The sequence below is a fragment of the Mus caroli genome, unplaced genomic scaffold, assembly GCF_978045245.1.
Source record: "Mus caroli unplaced genomic scaffold, Mus_caroli_1 scaffold_4, whole genome shotgun sequence".
Lineage (NCBI taxonomy): Eukaryota > Metazoa > Chordata > Mammalia > Rodentia > Muridae > Mus > Mus caroli.
The window spans coordinates 102,044,956-102,060,828 of record NW_028227259.1 but is presented as its reverse complement, the minus strand read 5'-3'; the positions used below and the strand labels follow the sequence as shown (position 1 = coordinate 102,060,828).

The 15,873-nt window shown below is 39.7% G+C and overlaps 1 protein-coding gene across 1 annotated transcript in view; it reads left to right on the top strand.

Moving 5' to 3' along the window:
- Window positions 1–15,873, top strand: part of Antxr2 (ANTXR cell adhesion molecule 2) — a 135,966-nt gene that overhangs the window by 79,887 nt on the left and 40,206 nt on the right. The window contains exons 15-16 of the mRNA XM_021163097.3: window positions 3,665–3,829; window positions 4,063–4,143. Of these exons, the coding sequence (XP_021018756.1) occupies window positions 3,665–3,829; window positions 4,063–4,143 (246 nt within the window). The remainder of the gene's footprint in view (window positions 1–3,664; window positions 3,830–4,062; window positions 4,144–15,873) is intronic.

Genomic DNA, 15,873 nt, shown 5'->3' with positions numbered 1-15,873 from the left:
ACTTTCTTGCTTTTTCTAGGGTGTAATTTCCATCCTTGTGTTGGTGTTTTCCCTTTATTATCCTTTGAAGGGCTGGATTCTTGGAAAGATATTGTGTGAATTTGGTTTTGTCATGGAATACTTTAGTTTCTCCATCTATGGTAATTGAGAGTTTTGCTGGTCATAGTAGCCTGGGCTGGCATTTGTGTTCTCTTAGGGTCTGTATAACATCTGTCCAGGATCTTCTGGCTTTCATAATCTCTGGTGAGAAATCTGGTATAATTTTAATAGGTCTGCCTTTATATGTTACTTGACCTTTAAGTATTTCTACCTGTTTAGCGGTTTTCTCCTGTATTTCTTTAAGTGAATTATTACTACCCTTCTTAAAAGTCTACCAGCCTCATGATATATGATTTTAAATTTGAATCTTGCTTTTAGGGTGTGTTGGGGTATCCAGGACTCGCTGTGGTGGGCGTACTGGGTTCTGATGATGCCGAGTAATCTTGGTTTCTGATAGTAACATTCTTTAGTTTGTCTTCCATCATCTGGTAATCTTCAGTGTTAGATATTCTAGCTGTCTCTGGCTGGAGCTTGTTCCTCCTGTGATTCTTTAGACTTTGTCAGCACTCCTGGGAGACCAACTCTTTCCTGTGTCCCAGTGTTCAGAACACTCTCTGCAGGCAAGCTCTCCTCTTGCAGGGAAGGTGCACAGAAGTCTGGAGCTCAGATCCACCTCCTGAGTGGATCAGAGGGGTCAGAGCCCTCCCTGGAGGTGGACTCTCCTCTGGCAGGGAAGGTGTCCAGGGGTCTGGGTCTCAGCTCTGCCTCTTGGCTGAGGATGAAGGCCAGAAGAGACCCTGTCTGTCCAAGAAGCTCTGTTGCTTCTGCCACCCATGTGCTCTCCCGTGTAGACTGGTCTCAGTTATCCCAAGATTCTGGGTGTGCTATGGCCTGCCTTTGTCCTTTGTACCTGTTCATACTAGCACAAGACTGTCTGGGTTCCTTGGAACAGATGTTTCGTTCCACCCACCAGCGATCCCAGGATCCTGGGTGTGCTAGGGTGCCTGCAGCATGGAGAGTCCTCTGGGGACTTTGGGACCCTCTGCCGAGTTCATGGCAAAGATGGTGCAGGGCTGGCACCCGCTGGAACAAACCCCAGCACTGGTTGGGCAGGTGTCCTTCATCCCTGTTCCTTCTAGCACAAGACCCTCTGAGTTCTTTGGAACAGATGTTATGTTTCACTCACCAGTGATCCCAGGATCCTGGGTGCCTGCAGCGTGGAAAGTCCTCTGGGGTCCTTGGGACCCTCCATCGAGTTCCAAAGTTTTTTTTTTGTTTGTTTGTTTTGTTTTGTTTTTGTTTTTTAAGGAAGAAAGCCCTACAAGGAAGCTCCACTATCTAGCTCTAAAGGTTTAATATGTTTCAAAGAAATTTAACAACCTCATAACAAACATTCTTGTCATTGGTCATATTGAAAGATACAAATTATTTTAATAACTCAACTGGATCCACTTGAAATAAAAAACTAGTCTACAAGTGTAATAAACAAGGGGTAGCAGTGGTAAAAATGTCCAAATGGCTTTATCAAAACTTGTGTATAATTCCTTCTATGAAAGTAGCCTTCCATCTTCTTACTCAGCAGTTCAGCTTAGCAGCTTTGGACACCTTCTTTCCCTGGCACGGATTCGTCTTACTTTCTCTTCATATTCTCTGCTTGTTGTCTCCTCTTTGTAATGTCCTGGGATTCTCCCACTGCTCCTTCTTAGATAAACTCCTCCAGAGAGCACTTCCCAGTCATATATTGTTGGTCTCTTATTTGCCTCTTCTGTTTACTGAAAAGTCAAGAAAAGTAATAACCCAAATCCCCATGGTTTTGGTCAATAACAAGAGTTCTCAGAGAATAAAACTACCTAAAATTTGTGGATTTCCCTAATGGTCTGTGTTTCTCCCATGCTAGACCCTTTCCTCCCCAACTTGCTTCTTGGTCATGATGTTTTGTCCAGGAATAGAAACCCTGACTAAGACATCATGTTTCTCAGTTAAGAATTTGCTTATTATGCAGGGTCCCCAATGAAGGAGGTATAGAAAGGACCCAAGGAGCTGAAGGGGTTTGTAGCCCCATAGGAAGAACAATATGAACTAACCAGTAACCCCAGAACTCCCTGGGACTAAACCACCAACCAAAGAAAACACATTGGTGGGACTCATGGCTCTAGCTGCATATGTAGCAGAGAATGGCCTAGTAGGTCATCAATGGGAGGAGAGACCCTTGGTCCTATGAAGGTTCTATGCCCCAGTATAGGGGAATGCCAGGGCCAGGAAGCAGGAGTGGGCAGGTTGGGGAGCAGGGGGAGGGGGAAAGGATAGGGGATTTTCACAGGGGAAACCAGGAAAGGGAATAACATTTAAAATGCAAATAAAGAAAATATTTATTAATAAAACAGAAAAAAGAATTTGCTTACTAAATTACTATATTCAGATGAGCAAAAGAACCAAAGACAGAAAGCTACGTTGACAAGTAAAATGTTGTAACTGGAAATTTATACTTTGTAAATCATCCAAATATTATGAAAAAAAATTAAAGAGTACTTATTTTATATAATATAATTTCATACAACTCAAAAATCATGTAAAACTTCTTCACTCATTTCTAATTGCTTACATCCAAATCCTTACCCTTGCCAGTACACACCTGTGGTTGCTTTGAGCACATTGCTTAACTTTTGCCACAGTTCAATCATCTGGAAGGAAAACATATAATATATAGTTCTTTGCAATTTTTTATGGATTAAATAAACATGAACACAGTGAATAAATGCTACCATTACCACCTTATATCCCTCATGGTGGAATTGAACCCTATAGTCTTGCATTTTCTACATAAACCACAAATTGTCTCCATACTTGAAGTGGTGGAAAGGCCTTTGCACCAGATTTAACTGATGTCATATTTTTGAAGTTATCTTGCATTAGGGAGGAGAGGCCCTTGGTCTTGTAAAGATTATATGCTCCAATACAGGGGAATGCCAGGGCCAGGAAGCGGGAGGGGGTGGTTTGGGGAACAGGGCAGAGGGAGAGTATAGGGGGCTTTCAGAGAGGAAACTAGGAAAGGGGCTAGCATTTGAAATATAAATGAAGAAAATATGTAATAAAAAATTAACATAAAAAAGAACTACAAAAAAGAAAATACACATGCATTCTTTACATTCAAAAAAGAGAAAGAGCGAGTGAGCAAGAGAGAGAGAGAGAGAGAGAGAGAGAGAGAGAGAGAGAAAGAAAGAGAGGGATAGAAAGAAAAGAGAATGGTGAGGAAACAGGCAGGAAGATCCCTTGACTGTCCTGTCCAGCCAACCCAGTCTAATGGGCTAGCTTCAGGTCCCTATGAGAGACCTTGTCTCAAAATCCAGGATGGAGGGAACCTGAAGAATTGAAACCTGAGGTTGGTCTTTGGCATCCACACATGTATGTCTACACTTAAACATGCACATATATACCCAAACATACAGGAAAAAATAATAATGATGAGTGGTAAGGAACCCATTAAAGCTCAGAAGAAAAGTAATTGGAGTTAGTATACTAATTTATCTTTTTACACCGGACTGGTGAATCAAAGGACTGTGGGCAGCATAAGAGCTTGGTCCTCTGGGACGATTTGATTGACAGCAGTGCCTCCTTCATTTTAAAGGTCCGCTGGGGAGATAAAGGATCTACTGAGGAAGGTGCAAGGCTAGAGAAAGCCAAAAATGCTGTGGTGATGGTCCCTGAAGAAGAGATCCCCATCCCATCCAGACCACCTCGACCCAAACCCACACACCAGGCATCTCAGACAAAGTGGTACACGCCAATCAAGGTACGTGCCTGAATTTTGTATGCTATAGCTGAAACCTAATGGGGACTTCACTTTTACAGTCTCTCCTGTCCCCCGAGAAAGACTAAGGTTCATAAAATAGCAGACATCCATTTTTATGCTCTAGCAACTGTATATTTTCTTAGCACAAGTCTTTAAGTTTTTGTATTTATTTACCTGCTTAGTTGATTAGCAAAATGAAGCTTCCCAGGTTTACAAGTCCACTATCTCTTTAGGGTCGTTTGGATGCACTCTGGGCCTTGATCATGAAGCAGTATGACCGGGTGTCCTTGATGAGACCCCAGGAAGGTGATGAGGTATGTGATTTCTTGAGAAAGGTGGCTGGGGGCAGGGCATGTAATGAAAGTAACTTAAAACTTCCTGTGGGCATGCGGGCTAGAATTGATGCTGACCGCTGCATGTTCATGTTGCACAGGGTGCTTGTTAAGTTCTGTGTTTTCAGAATGCATTTTTCAAGCCAATTTCATACCCCTGCCTTTCCAGATAATTAATTAAAGTCATAAGTCTGCTCATTGCTTCGGTATTTGACTTTGAAGGCATGTGTTCTGAGTTATTGTCCTTCAGAAGAAACAGACTGGGAATTAGCATCTGAAGTCCTTTTCTTCTAGCATTTGTGGCAGTGAGACCTGGGAAGCCACCTCAGAACCGTTTTCTTTAGGTATAAACCTGTTACCTGCCTTTAATAGTGGTAGCAGTCACAGTCTGGTTTCTGAAATATGTCAAGGTGTCCTGAAGGCTTGAAGTACTGCAGAAATCTGTAATGGTGGTATTTAGATGCATATCCTTACAGGTGTGCTGTATGCCTGTCTTTTCCTTACCAAGGACTCCACTTCAAGCTCTCATTTTAGAAATCTGTCAAGAATTATTCTGCTCTTAGTATTTTTCCTAATAACGTGCACCATTTCCTAGTGCTACAATTTTAGAAAAGTTGTTCATAGCCTCCTCATATGCACCAGTGGTGGCTCTGGTTAAGGGACCCAGTGCTGTTCACGATGCTCTCGTGCTCTCATGGTGGGAGTAGAGGCCTTCCTTTCCTACTGAGGAGAACACCATGCACACCTCAGAGGAGTTTGGCTTCCACATTTAGGCCTGACATGCTGCTCTTGAAAACTATGGAGTCATCCATCAAATTAGCATTTATGCTGCGAAGCCAAGATGCACTTAGCATTAGCTAGTTTTAACTTGGTGTTTAAAAGTGTAAAAGAATTTTAGATTTGTTTATTAATTTTTTTGTTGTTTTACTTCTATCAATTTAGGAACATTTCAGAAATATCTGAGGCCAGCCAGTTAGGGTACACAACTTGAGAATATATAGCTGAACTTTTGAACGTGAGGCCAGTGTGCTCTGCTAAGACCACTGGGAGAGAGAGCTATGTGTGTCTAGGTAGCAGCCTCTCCTATTACCAGGTCATCGGCACATTAGCGATAGAAACTTCCTTTATATGGAAATTCATGCATCATAAATTCAGGTGTGGGCTTGTGCTCTGTTTCTGGGTCTGCTTGTAACCTTTCTCCCTCTCAAGCTTGCTGGAGTCTCACTCACTTTGTTCATTACAATGACTTTCAAGCCTCATCTCAGGATGTTTCTCACCATGTTAGATGTTCGTTTGTATGGTTAATAATTTCCATCTTATTAAGTGCTGGGGATTGAGTAAATGGAGAGAATTGGGGAAGGGGTGGGATTTCAGTTCTCTTCCTAAAATTGTATATGCTCTTCTAGCTATTATGGAAAACTTGGGATATTTGTAAAATCTACTCTCCTAAAATCCACCCATACCTGATTAAACTGAGTTAAACATTAAACCTTGACTAAATTTACATATACATACTTCATATAAATATGAACTGTACTTATGTGAATGAGATCTTCATTTTCATCTGATTATCAGTTTGCTCTAAAAATTTACTTTCCACTAAACTATCCTATTAAATGTTAGAAACTCTATATAAACAGTCTGTTTTCAGCATAGGTAAGTATGTTAAATTCCTTTTGAAACAGTTTGGCTATCATATCAACTAACTCATTGGAACAAGTGTTATCTGATATTAAGGTCAATTTCTTTAAAGAAAAAATTGAAATTTATCAACTTGTAAGTTGGTGTTACTCATTTTATTTTCCTGTGTCTCCTGTGGTAGTCAACCTTCTTTGAATGCACACTTATACACAAACACATCGTTTTACACTGGTTTGTGCCTTTTATGAGGAATTGGGTACAGAAGTGTGTGTGTGTGTGTGTGTGTGTGTGTGTGTGTGTGTGTGTGTTTGTGTGTGTATGTGTGTGTGTGTGGTTGTAATATAGTTTGCTCATTTTAGACATTAGGAAGGCTTGGAAACTCCGGGATTTAGATGGTCGTCCTCATTTGCATTGTCAGGGCATAAAGAATATCTTTTCATCTGGATACCAAACAGTGGCATTCTCTGAGGGTGGACTGGGAGGCTGACTTTAAGCTGCATGACAGATAATAAGGCACACTTTTTCTAAGGGTTTGACTAATGGCTCCAAGGAACACAACCCCAGTCTATCCAGCAGCTTGTTTTGTGCTTTGGAAAACAGCCTTGTCATTTCGGTAGGAACAGTTTATTGCAGATTCTGCCTCCTGAGAGCTCTGTCTGATAAACAAACCGGAGAGCGAGTGCAGCACTGCAGCAAGTCCCGCAGGTGGGGCAGTGAGCCCTTCACGGTGCCTTTGGAGCCCAGGCTGTGCTGGGGCACAGTGGCCACAGGGCTCCCTGGCTGAGCTCTGCGCGGCCCCGGGGTCCTTGATGCGAAGGCTGGAGCTGGTGCGCGAGTATCAAAGTGGTCGCCGGGACGGGCGGGCTCCCCGCGCGGGGCTGCGGGCGGGCGGCCGTGGGCTTTGATGCGGGCGCCGGGTCCTGGGAGTCGGTGGTTTGGCGGCCAGGTGCGAGCTAGCAGGTTGTCCCGACATCTGCTGGCGGCCGCGCTGCCGATTGTCAGCGGAGGTAGTTGAGAGCGGCAGGACCGTTTTTGGTCTCGAGCGCGCTGCCTGGAGGCCCCAAACTCCAAAGGTAGGAGCGGGGTGGACACAGCTGCGCTCCCAAACTTGCCCGAGGCACAAATAGGAGATCTAATGCAGTTTGACTCCACGGTGGTGGGGAGACAGGACAGAGAGCCACTTCAGAGACAACTTACCGCTGCAACATCTGCCGCCAAGTTTCCAGGGAGTGACAGGGGACAGCAGGTACAGATCGAAGTCTCTGCACAAACAACCTCCATTAAGCCCTGGACTCTTTTGAAGGGTCTCCATCAAACGGGCTGGAGTCCGCAGCAGGAGTTTGTTTGGTTTTCAAAGCAGTTTGTGTGTGTGTATGTGTGTGTGTGTGTGTGTTCCCTCTCAATAATAAGGTAATTTATAAATGATGCATTACCACGCGTCCTCTTTTTATTTTTTTCCCCTATGAAAAGAGAGTTAGAGAAGCAGAAAGGCAAAGAAAAAAGAAAGCCCATCACTAGGCTGCAGTTGTTCCACAAACCAATTAAATCTCTGAAGGCCTTCTTGACTGTGTTTGAGGTTATGTTAACCTTCAAACAGCTCCTCACTCACCCGTGAGCAGGCAGCAACTTACACATTCAACGCAAGAATCCCAGAATATGCCTGAAACACACGGATTTCCGCTTACATCTAAAGTTCTATAGATTTTCTTATCTCTGCAGATGTGAAGTTTAAGGTTCTCTTTTCAAAGGAATTGGGATTTAGCTTTTATGGTGGTGGTTTCTTCTCCTCGCCCCCCCCCCCCCCCCGCCAAATAAGAATATCTAGGAAATTGAATAGCAAGCACATCAGTTTGTTTGTCAGGATTCCATACTTGTAGTACCTTAAAATGAGGCGGTGTTCTTCTCTTGGAAGGAGAACACCCCTTCTATTACCTGCATTTAGCGGCGGAGAGAAAATTCATCAATTAGTTTAATTTTTACCAAAAGAGTTGTAAAAACTCATATTAGCCACAGGTGTATATTTATACAATGGCAATTGGATGGGCTAAAATAGTAGCCTGACAAGTAAAGACTACAGTCATATGATTATATCCCATCATGCAGTAAGGTGGCTGCATGATCTTGAGATGAGAGCAGTCATATAAATGTATGCTTAGGAGCAAAGGATTAGCCGAAGAGCAGGGCCTGGGGTTAGACGTTGGAGTTGGCAGTGCCATAGTAGTGTATGTGTATAGCAAGGTAAAGCCAGACCTCCTACGTGGAGAACACTTATACATTATACAGACGTGCTCCATGTTCCTCCAAATGACTGAGGTCCACATGGATAGAACATCATTCTTCCACTTTTTAAAAGTTCATAGCAAAAACAAGACAGGATGCATCACGATCCTAGGATGCTCAAGTTTCTTTCAAAGAAGGCATCAAGAGAGCTTTGTAACTGTAGAGGCCAATGGAAGCTCGCTTCCGGTTGATTATCTCCGGTTGCAGATTTATGCCCACAGCCCTGTTTGTCCTGCTTCGGAGTCCTCATGGCTAAGCAAACAGGCCTGACCGTCTTTGAATGGCACCTTCTTCAGTGACTGCAGCCTCCCTAAATGTCACTCTGAGCTACCCTGCGTTTAGGAATCACATGGTGCTCAGCACCCTTCAGCCACTCCAACCGCAAACTGACCAACACTTCCATAGGACTTCCCACCACCTGCCTCTGTTGTCTACCATGTTTGTGGCATAAACCTCTTGTGGGTTTCCTGTAGAAGACTGATCTTTCACTCAAACGATTCTGAAGTTACGATATTTTTAGCATACTGTGAATGACTATTTGAAATACATTTGCCAAAACCTTAAACTTAAAAAAAGTTTTATTTTGTATCCTCAGCTATTATTTGCTGTTGTCATCTTTTTAAATGACTACATCTATACATTTTGTTTTTCAAAATTAGTGTATGTATTTTGTGACATATGGGTGAGCTTTATAATATGTTTAATGGGCTCCAGAAAAGCCTCCTATTTTAGCCCAAGTCAGTCCCAATGACCTACAAAACACTCATACTTTTATATACTATTTTCAGTAATTAAAATGAAAATATAGAGATAAGTATAAAACTGTTGAAAAAACCCTATGACATCTACAATTAATTATTGTTCTTTAGGCCAATTATGATCAGATAAACACTTCTTAGAGAACACTTCCAACTCTTTTTTTTTTTTTTTGTAAAGTCCAAATCTTTTAAATTTTGATTTTGTTTTATTAGATATTTTCTTTCTTTCTTTCTTTCCTTCTTTCCTTCTTTCCTTCTTTCTTTTTTATTTTTTTATCTTTTGGGTTTTTTTGTTTTTTGTTTTTTGGGTTTTTTTTTCTTATTTTTGGAGAGGAAAAGGTTTATTTTGCTTATACTTCAATGTAAGAGTCCATTACCGAGAGAAGTCAGGATAGGAATCTAGTGGCAGAAACTGATACAGAGGCCACAGAGGACCACAGAGGACTGCTGCTTACTGGCTTGTTTTTCAGGTCTTGCTCAGTCTTCTTTATTCCACCCAGGACTACCAGCTCAGGGGTGGCACTGTTTACACTGAGTTCTGCCCTCCCGCATCAATCATCAATCAGGAAAGTGGCCTACTAGCTTGCCCTCAGACTAATTGGTGGGGGAATTTTCTCAATTGTGATTTCTTCTTCTCAGATAACTCCAGTTTTGTGTTAAGTTGACATAAAACTAGCCAATACCATTGACTCCTTGCCCATTCAACACACACACATATAACTGTTAAACCATAACTATTCGAGACAGGGGTTCTCTGTGTAGCCCTGGCTGTCCTGGAACTCACTCTGTAGACCAGGCTTTCTTTACATTTCAAATGTTATCCCCTTTCCTGGTTCCCCTCTGAAACCCCCTATCTCCTCCCCCTCCCCCTGCTCACTAACCCACCCCACTTCCAACTCTGCCTCTCAGGTAACCTTAGCATCTTACATTTTCATTATTTCTTTCTGTATTTATTTTAAAATATAACCCACCTAGTCCACTCAGTATTGCCTGTGTGTACATGTGATTACTACAGAGTTCCAGGGGTTAGATAACCTTTTACGGGCTCCTTCCTGGAGGAGAGTGATTCCTCCTTTCTCAGGAGCCATTGGCCACTTAGAGCTCTTCATCTAGTTTGGGGCCTTGTGAGATCCTCCTCATGTACACTGGCATTTCAGCTGGTGCTGCCATGGTGCAGGTCTTGCTCAGGTGAACATAGAGCTGAAATTTTATGGGTACAGCTTCCCTGTCCAACCTTTAACTCAGGACATCTTTTAAAGTGCCATTCCTTCCTCTCTCTTTTTTCTTTAAAATATTTGTAATGTGTGTGTGTAGGGGTTTTGCCTGCACGAATGCCTATGTGCTACATTTGTGCAGTGCAGGTAAAGGTATGAACAGGATATCAGATCACCCAGAAGTTGAGTAAAAGACAGTTTTAAGCCATGATGTAGGTGCTGGGAATAACACCTGGGTCATCTGGAAAAGCAGCCAGTGTTCTTAACTGCTGAGCCATCTCTTCAGACCCAATTAACTACCTTTGGCTGATACATGATAAAATTTTTACTAGAATAATCCAGATTATGAGCATGCCACTATATGGCGACCCCATTGACTGCTACAGTGGTGTGTGACTGTATAGATGGATGTACGCTTACACTGTAGTTATAGAAATGTTTGCAGTACTATAGAACACACTTGATCTTTATAAAAGTTATTAACGAATGTCTCTTGCACTGAAAATGAACATTCACAAAGAATGTTCTTTGGGTGCCATTTCTTAGCTTAAATTTACCTCTTAACTATGTAATTAACAGGTATGTGTTAATTCATTCTGGTTTCCTAAAGTGAGATGAAGGATATGAAAGATTCAATTACATAAATTAGCAAGCTAGGTCAATTTGTAAAAAAAAAGAATGTATATATAATACTTGGATATTTAATGAGCACTTTAGCAATTAACAAAGAAAGTTATTTATAAGGACAGTGCCCCTTTTTAGATATATACATTGCTTTTTAGAAATATAAATTTTCTTTCATCTATAAGCGTTGGCATAGTAAAAAAAAATGCAAATAAATGCAAGTGGTAGTCTTCCCCAGGGAAGAACACACCAATTGGTTGTTCAATTCCAAATAGTCAGCCCTTAGAACATATATACAAGCAATGGACTGAGCAGGTTATATTTAGAAATACATACAGGAGTATATTCAGGAGTATATACAGGAATATGTATATATATATATATATATATATACATATATATATATATATACACATACATACATACATATACATTTAAATATTTACTTGCATGCGTGCTATAACAGTTGACTTTTTAAACAGCCATTAATATGAAAAAAAGGTTTGGTTTTATATGAAAGGATTTGAAAGAGAATGAGAAATGTAATTATATTATATTGTCAAAAACAAAGCAAGAACATTTTTTATAAGAGGCCAAAAGTTGACCTCAGTTTTCCAGGGCTGAGCACATTGTTTTTCTAAGCTCAGTGTGTGCTTACATGGGATCATGTTGAGGCCATGAACACATCAGCCTTCTGGGGACAGAAATAACCCCACAGATTTACATTTTAAGATTTCCTCCTGCCTTTAAAAATACTAAATAGAATCTTTTAAAACAGGATTTGTTTATTTTACCTATATGTACATGTGTATGTATGTGTGTGTTTGTATTCTGTGTGTATCTGTATGTATGTGTGTGTGTGTGTCTGTGTGCGCTCCTGAATGTATGTATGTGCATCATTCATGCACGTGTCTGTAGAGGCCAGAAGTAATCAGTAGATCCCCTATAACCGGAGTTCCCTGCAGGTGTGAGCTGCCATGGGAACTAGATGAGGCTCATCTTCAAGAACAAAAAGTGCTTTTAACTGCTGAGTGATCGCTCTAGTTCTGTTTAATCTTAATATAATATTTATTATAAAGGAGAAAAATACACCTCTACTCTGTCACTTCACAAACTTTATAAACTTTATAAATTTGTATTTTTATTATGTTCAATATTTGATTTTTAATTTGGGGCTCAGAGTGCAATCTAAAGAGGAAGAAAATATTTTGAAATAAGTTAATATTTTTTTAAAAAAAATGTTTTATGGTTATACCTTGAGGTCTGCCAGATGCCCAATTATAAGTTTAATGTAAAAGATTTCTCAGCTCCTTTCAGGAAGTTTCTTTGAGTAGAAAGCGTTTATTGCTCTGTCCTTTGCTTTTCTTTCCCAAGGACAGAATTTTTCCTTGTAGGTATGGAATGACTGTGCTCACTATGTAGGTCCTGAACACGCAGCCATCCTCCTGCTTCAGTCTCCTGGATGCAGGATTACAAGTGCTGTGCCAGCACTCGCGGGTGTATTTTGATCCTCAAAAAAAAAAAAAAAGTGTGCTCATTTAAGTTCATTCTATAAACACATGCTTTTAGGGTCTTGCTTAATTTGGTAAATACTTTGTTCTTTCTTTATCTTTGAGATTCTGTTATGATTACAGTCTCCATTTCCATTGTCTCCCTCCAAATCTTCCCACATGCTCCTTTTGCTCTTTCAAATTCATGGCTTCTTTTCCATTAATTGTTACTTGCATACATACATGCATATATACACATATATTCATATATATCCCCAAATGTAAATCTGTTCAGTCTGCAGAGTGGTACTTGTATGAATGGTTCCAGTACTTAGCACTGGGTAGTGTATGCTTTGTACTGAGCACTTGGTACTGTGTGCTTTTCCCTGGGAAAGAGTGTTTCTCTCACTCCTTATTTGCCTGTAATTCTTGCTAAATGTCTTCTCTTTCACTGTTATTTATAAATAAAATATAAGATCTCTTATAATGTATACATATAATCTATTAGTAATTTCATCTTTAAAAATTCTGTCACATTTACATTTCCACTATTTTTACCTTGAATAAAATTAGAACATCTAATAGTTATTTTGAAACTGATAAGATTTTCATATGTAAAGTAAATAAAATTTACTTTTCAAACTGAGCAAATAGCAAACACACACACACACACACACACATACACACATACACACACACATACTCACACACAACCACACCACACACACACACACACACACACCCCAATACCCTTTAATTTGGTTACAATTTCATGTTTTCTTGTTTTGAAATAATATCTAATTCCTTTTAATTGATTGTATGAAATTATCTTTATTTCTTCTTATGCCTTTCAAAAACAATGAAATCGGATAGTTTATTCAAACTCAATTCAAGTTAATTTTATTCTTTGATGTATACCATATATTTCTGTATATAGATTAATCACAATACTTGGCAGAAATAATACATTTCCTACACTTTAAATTCACATGATGCTTCTTAGTAAGCTGGTTAATGTGCTGGATGCTAAATATGTATCTTACAAATATATATTTCATAGACATACACACACCTACATGAAATTTATACTTCATAATTTGGTTGATTACTAAGCATATTTTGTTTTAAATAAAAATTACAGATTTGAAACAGGCTTTAAAATAAAGCTGCTTCCTTCTTAAAATAAATGTTCTACTAAAGCACTTCCTGACAGGAATGATTTCTTAGCAGTTTATTATAAATTCACTGTATTTTATACCATAAGTTTAAAGTCTACCCAAGAGAGGATCAGACACTCAAATAAATCCTCCTCATATTTAATTGCCTAACAGAGTTAGTAAGTCTGCAGAGCATTGCAGTAGAATATTCATATAGCATGTTTATGTACACAGCATACTGATAAGTATTTTAGAGTAAAAGCTGCTTTGTCTTCTGCAGGGCCCTCTTTCCCTTCAACCCCTTCACAGTTCTTATAACCCTGCTGTGTTCCTAAGTTCGAATCTTTGGTCTATCTCTTTGCCCTCTCACCTTTCTCCAGAGAGCACAGAGAAACCCCATGATTTGTTATCACCATTAGGAGTACTGTTCACAATTTTGCCCTCCCTCTCGACTTCCACCTGCATGTCCGAGAGCTTATGTGATTTTCCACTTGGATGCCCAGTTGTCACTACATTATCTGTGTTTAACTGAACTTAACCATATGACTCATGGAGGCTTTCAGATTTTGGTTATATAATTCTCTCAGTCATTAGCTCTATCCTTTAAGGCACATCTAAGGAGAGACCCACTAGACACAACCCCACTTATGTGGTTCCTACAACGTTAGTAAGGAACCCAAGCTTTTGACATTCTCAGTTTTGGTACAGAGTCCTAACACTCTGTTATGTGTATGAGATAGATTCAATGCACAGAATTCTTTATACAAATGCCACTTCTGGTTTTGCTGTACTTTATAAAAATAAATGATTGGGGAATATGTGTTAGACCCTAGTGCTGTGTGAGAAATACATCATTTGACTTTGTAGATTTAAATGTTTCTATGGTCATTACTTCGTATTTTACTGTCCCCCACTTTCCTGGAAATCAGCTTCTGGGAATGTGAAGACAAAGCAATTCTAATATTTGACAAGTTTGAATAATTTCTTATTAAGGTATGGCGGGGAATAGCAGTACATAAAATGTTATTTTATGGAGGTAAGATTTGTTGATTTTGTACGATGGCCAATTTTAAGTTATAATGAACTCTACTAAGCATTTCCCTGAATTATACAAGTATGACACAATAATTTCCCCTTAGGTTAACTTCTGCATAGATGAAGGTTAGTTATTTTTTATTAATTCCTTTTATCACAGTATGGCTTTCTTTTATGCTTAAAGTAGCATTTCTTCCTCTTTTTTTCCTATTGAATACAAGAAAAGTTTTTAGTGATTGAAATTTTTCTAGCTATGTATTAGTCCCTGCCTAACTGTGTAGACTCTTGTCAATCTCCGTGTTCCTTAATCACTCACCTAGCTGGTCAGCACATAGCTTATGTTAGCTCCATGTCTCATTGTTTTGGTTTACAGAAATACTGGCTCTTCATGGTGAGAAAGTTCACAGTCTAATTCGGATCCTACTGTCTGGAAAAATGGCTTAAATTATCCTCCAAATCTGGATTTATGAACTAGTCCTAGACCCTAACTAGATTAGTGCCTTTTCTATTAACTGCTAAGTAAGGCAGCTGTCTGAGCTGCTGGGTGTAAATTTGCTCATGTCTATTTCTCTAACTCTGCTGCAAAACGCAGCAGAGAACAGGATCACAGTGCCTGAACCTCTGTTTTCACAGCCCAGACTGAGCCCCAAAGGGCTGATGGGAAAAGTTTGAAGAGGTGCAAGGAAGCATTTGTTACCTTGGGGAAAAGGGATGGCTCTTGCCATTAATCTTAATTAATTGCCAAGAATTTTAAATCTGAGTTGTTAGTACTGATGTTGAGCCCTTAATTTGCCATTCGTGCCTTGGTATCAAGTAGTGCTTTATGAGATAAGAATTTTAGGAGGCAGAGAAGTGTGTGTGTGTGTGTGTGTGCAAACACTCTCATGAGTGTACCTTATATAATTTTTTTCATTTATATCTTTCCAGTATTAACTTGGGTTAATATTCAGGCCTTCACCTTTTGACAGTTGCTGTGAGCATGCAGAAATGATGAGCAAGTAACAATAAACCCAAATAAAAACCCTAGATACAGCAGAAGCAGTAAGTCTGAGTAATGCTGCTTTCAGGGTTGCCTGAATACTAAATAGCTCACTGATGTCAGGGTAGATGTCAGATTGTGGGGTGACAGAAGGCTGAGGATCAGAGCTAGAGTAAGGAAGAGAAAAAAGACAGAAGAAAGCAAATGAAGAAAGAAGAAATATTATTTCTCTGAACACTATTTAAGAAATCAGAACATGACAGGCTTGTTTCGATAAAAGACGACAAATGATGTAGTTTTAACTTTTGCAGTCCTGATCATATCTGAAGTAAACAAACTTATTCTTAAAATCCCCTCTCCCTTCCTTCTGAAACTTACCGTTAACTCTTACCTCTTACCCTTTAAGTCTGTGGCAGTGTTCTGTGTTCCTTTTCAATGACAAGTTATAACTATCAACTTATGATATTTATTAGCATTTCTGGCTGCCAAAAAATGGCATGTAAATCTTCAAGGGAAGATCTTTCAAAACTGGAT